Source organism: Chiloscyllium plagiosum, unplaced genomic scaffold, assembly GCF_004010195.1.
Source record: "Chiloscyllium plagiosum isolate BGI_BamShark_2017 unplaced genomic scaffold, ASM401019v2 scaf_9447, whole genome shotgun sequence".
Taxonomy (NCBI): domain Eukaryota; kingdom Metazoa; phylum Chordata; class Chondrichthyes; order Orectolobiformes; family Hemiscylliidae; genus Chiloscyllium; species Chiloscyllium plagiosum.
This window is the reverse complement of record NW_025214113.1, coordinates 24297-27357: the sequence shown is the minus strand read 5'-3', so window position 1 is coordinate 27357 and position 3061 is coordinate 24297. Positions and strand designations below refer to the sequence as shown.

Here is a 3061-nt window from a genome sequence, read left to right as displayed (position 1 = left end):
CAGGGTAGATGTGGAGAGGTTGTTCCCCCTTCTGGAAGAATCTAGAACCAGAGGGGATCCCTCAGAATGAGGGGTCACCCAATTACAACAGAGATAAGGTAGATTTGTTTTCCTGTCAGAAGGTAGTGAGTCTGTGGGATATATTATGAAAAGGTACTGCCAAAGCTGGGATGCTAACCATATTCAAGGCTGAAATAGACAGGTTCTTCATCAGGAAGGGAACCAAGTAATTATGAGGGAAAGGCATGAGAGTTGAGTTGGGGATATTAGATCGACCTTGATCTCATTGAACATGAACACGCACTGAAATTCCTGCCCAAGATATTTCCAGCTCCAATGAGCTTTCACTTGGTTGGACCGCCCCACATCTTATGGCCTTAGCTAGCAGTAGAAGTGAGTGAAGCTGAACTGGATGACTGTATCAGACTCCATCGCTTTAATTGTTGGGGAACTCATTCTCTGATCCTGCCTACCTACATAGTTCACCTTCACTGGCAATGAAGAGAGGGACTTTCTGATTAATTCTACCCCTCCCTCTTCATTCCCTACATCCCAACTTTAAACAAATAGATAAGCATAGTGATATGGAACACAAGGACATAGGAACAAGGATCGGGACTGGCTCACTAAGTCCCTTCAGCTTGCTATGCCATTCAATAACATCTAGTCTAATCGCCAACATTTCTGCCCAACTCAATGTCTTTCAGTTCCCAAGTCCCACAAAACATCCAATCAGCAACTGAGCATTCACAGCCCTCTGGAGTAAATAACTCCAAACATTCACTCCTAACCCAGGGGTCTTCAAGTTCATTCCTTCACTGGTTTGTAGCTTTGACCCGGTACAAGTTGTCCCTCACTCACTGGCAGGAGTAGAATTTTTTGTTATATTTTTAGTTTTCATTCATTTTCTGGGATGTGGGTGTCACTGGGTGGGGCCCAGCATTTACTGCTTGACTCTAGTTGCCCCTTGAGAAGATGGGGATGAGCTGCCTTCTTGACCCACTGCAATCAACCTGCTGTGGGTTGACCCACAATACTCTTATGGAGAGGGAATCCCAGGGTTTTAATCCAGCAACAGTGAAGAAACAGCGATATATTCCCAAGTCAGGATGGGGAACTGGCTTGGAAAGGAACTTGAGGGTGGTGGTGTTTCCATATATCTGCTACCCTCGCCCTTCTAGATGGAAGTGGTCTTGGGTTTGGAAGGTGCTGTATGAGGATTTCTGGTGAATTGCTGCAGTGCATCTTGTAGACAGTACACACTGCTGCTACTGAGCGTTGGAGGTGGAGGGAGCGGATGCTTCTGGATGTGGGGCCAAACAAGTGGGTTGCTCTGACCTGGATGGTGTTGAGCTTCTTGAGTGTTGTTGGGGCTGCACTCATCCAGGGCAAGTGGGGAGTATTCCCTCACACCCCTGACTTGTGCCTTGTAGATGGTGGACAGGCTTTGGGGACTCAGAAGGTGAGTTACTCAGTATTCCAGCCTCTGACCTGCTCTTGTGACCACTATGTTTATGTAGTGAGTCCAGTTGAGTTTCTTGTCATTGATAACCCCATGAATGTTGTTTTGGGAGGTGGGGGGGTGGGGGTTGAATTCAGTGATGGTAACACCATTGAATGTTCAGGGGGAGTTGTTAGATTGTCTCTTATTGGTGATGGTCATAGCCTGACATTGTATGGTAGGAATGTTACTTGCCACTTGTCAGCCCAAATCTAAATATTGTCCGGACCTTGTTGCATTTGAATGTGGATTGCTTTGGTGTCTGAGGAATCGTGAACGGTGCTGAACATGGTGCAATCATTGGCAAACTTTCAAACTTCTCACCTTATGATGTAGGGAAGGTCATTGATGAAGCAGCTGAAGATGGTTGGGCCTAGGGCACTCCCCTGAGGAACTCCTGCAGAGATATCCTGGAGCTGAGATGACAGATCTCCAATAACCACAACCATCTACCTATGTGGTAGGTATGACTTCAACCAGTGCAGACCTTGCCCCCAGTACCCACCGATTCCAGTTTTGCCCGGGCTCCTTGATGCTACATTCTGTTGAATGCAGCCTGGATGTCAAGGGCTGTCACTCCCCCCCCCCCCCCCACCTCTGGAATTCAGCTCTTTTGTCCATGTTTGAACCAAGGCTGTAGTGAGATCAGGAGCTGAGTGGGCCTAGCAGAACCCAAACTGGGCATAACTGAGTGGGTGCTGCTTCACAGCACTGTTAATGAAACTTTCCATCACTTTACTGATGATGAACAGGAGATTAATGGGGCAGTAATTGGTCGGGTTGGATTTGTCCCACTTGTTATGTACAGGACATACCTGGGCAATCTTCCATATTTTCGAGTAGATGCAAGTGTTGTAACTGTACTGGAACAGTTTGGAATTGGGGAATATCTCCTGTTCCTTCTCATCACCAATACAACGGCTATAGCAGACGTCAAACTCATTGCTTACCTCCAGAACATGGGCTGAAAATCCTGCCTGTGACATTTCCAGCTCAAACGAGCTTTCATTTTGCTGAATTGTTCCTGGATAGATTTGAGAGAGAAACAGAGGGGTCAGACATAATCAGCAACAAACAGACGTGCATCCAATCTGAGTCAAACTAGATAAGTTCAGGTAAATCTGCAAATACCAACATTTGTTTTAGGGGGTTAATTCAAACCCTTTCTCCCATAGCCCTGTGTTACTGACTGTATCTCTATTGATGTTAATCCAGCTCCCTCACACTGTCACTAAGTAACCCCTCTCCCCCCAGCTCCCTGTGTTACTGACTGTATCTCTACTGATGTTAATCCAGCTCCCTCACACTGTCACTCAGCAACCCCTCTCCCCCCCCGTGCCCTCTGTTACTGACTGTATCTCTACCGATGTTAATCCAGCTCCCTCACACTGTCACTAAGTAACCCCTCTCCCCTCCAGCACCCTGTGTTACTGACTGTATCTTTACTGATGTTAATCCAGCTCCCTCACACTGTCACTAAGTAACCCCTCTCCCCTCCAGCACCCTGTGTTACTGACTGTATCTTTACTGATGTTAATCCAGCTCCCTCACACTGTCACT

General features: G+C 46.9%; 1 protein-coding gene across 1 annotated transcript in view; it reads right to left on the bottom strand.

The window, feature by feature from the left end:
* Positions 1 to 2316: 2316 nt before the first annotated feature.
* LOC122547807 (integrin alpha-10-like) overlaps positions 2317 to 3061 on the bottom strand; it is a gene marked incomplete at both ends in the record, with an annotated part of 16281 nt that continues 15536 nt past the window's right edge. The window contains one exon of the mRNA XM_043686387.1: positions 2317 to 2525. Coding sequence (XP_043542322.1) covers positions 2317 to 2525 — 209 coding nt within the window. The remainder of the gene's footprint in view (positions 2526 to 3061) is intronic.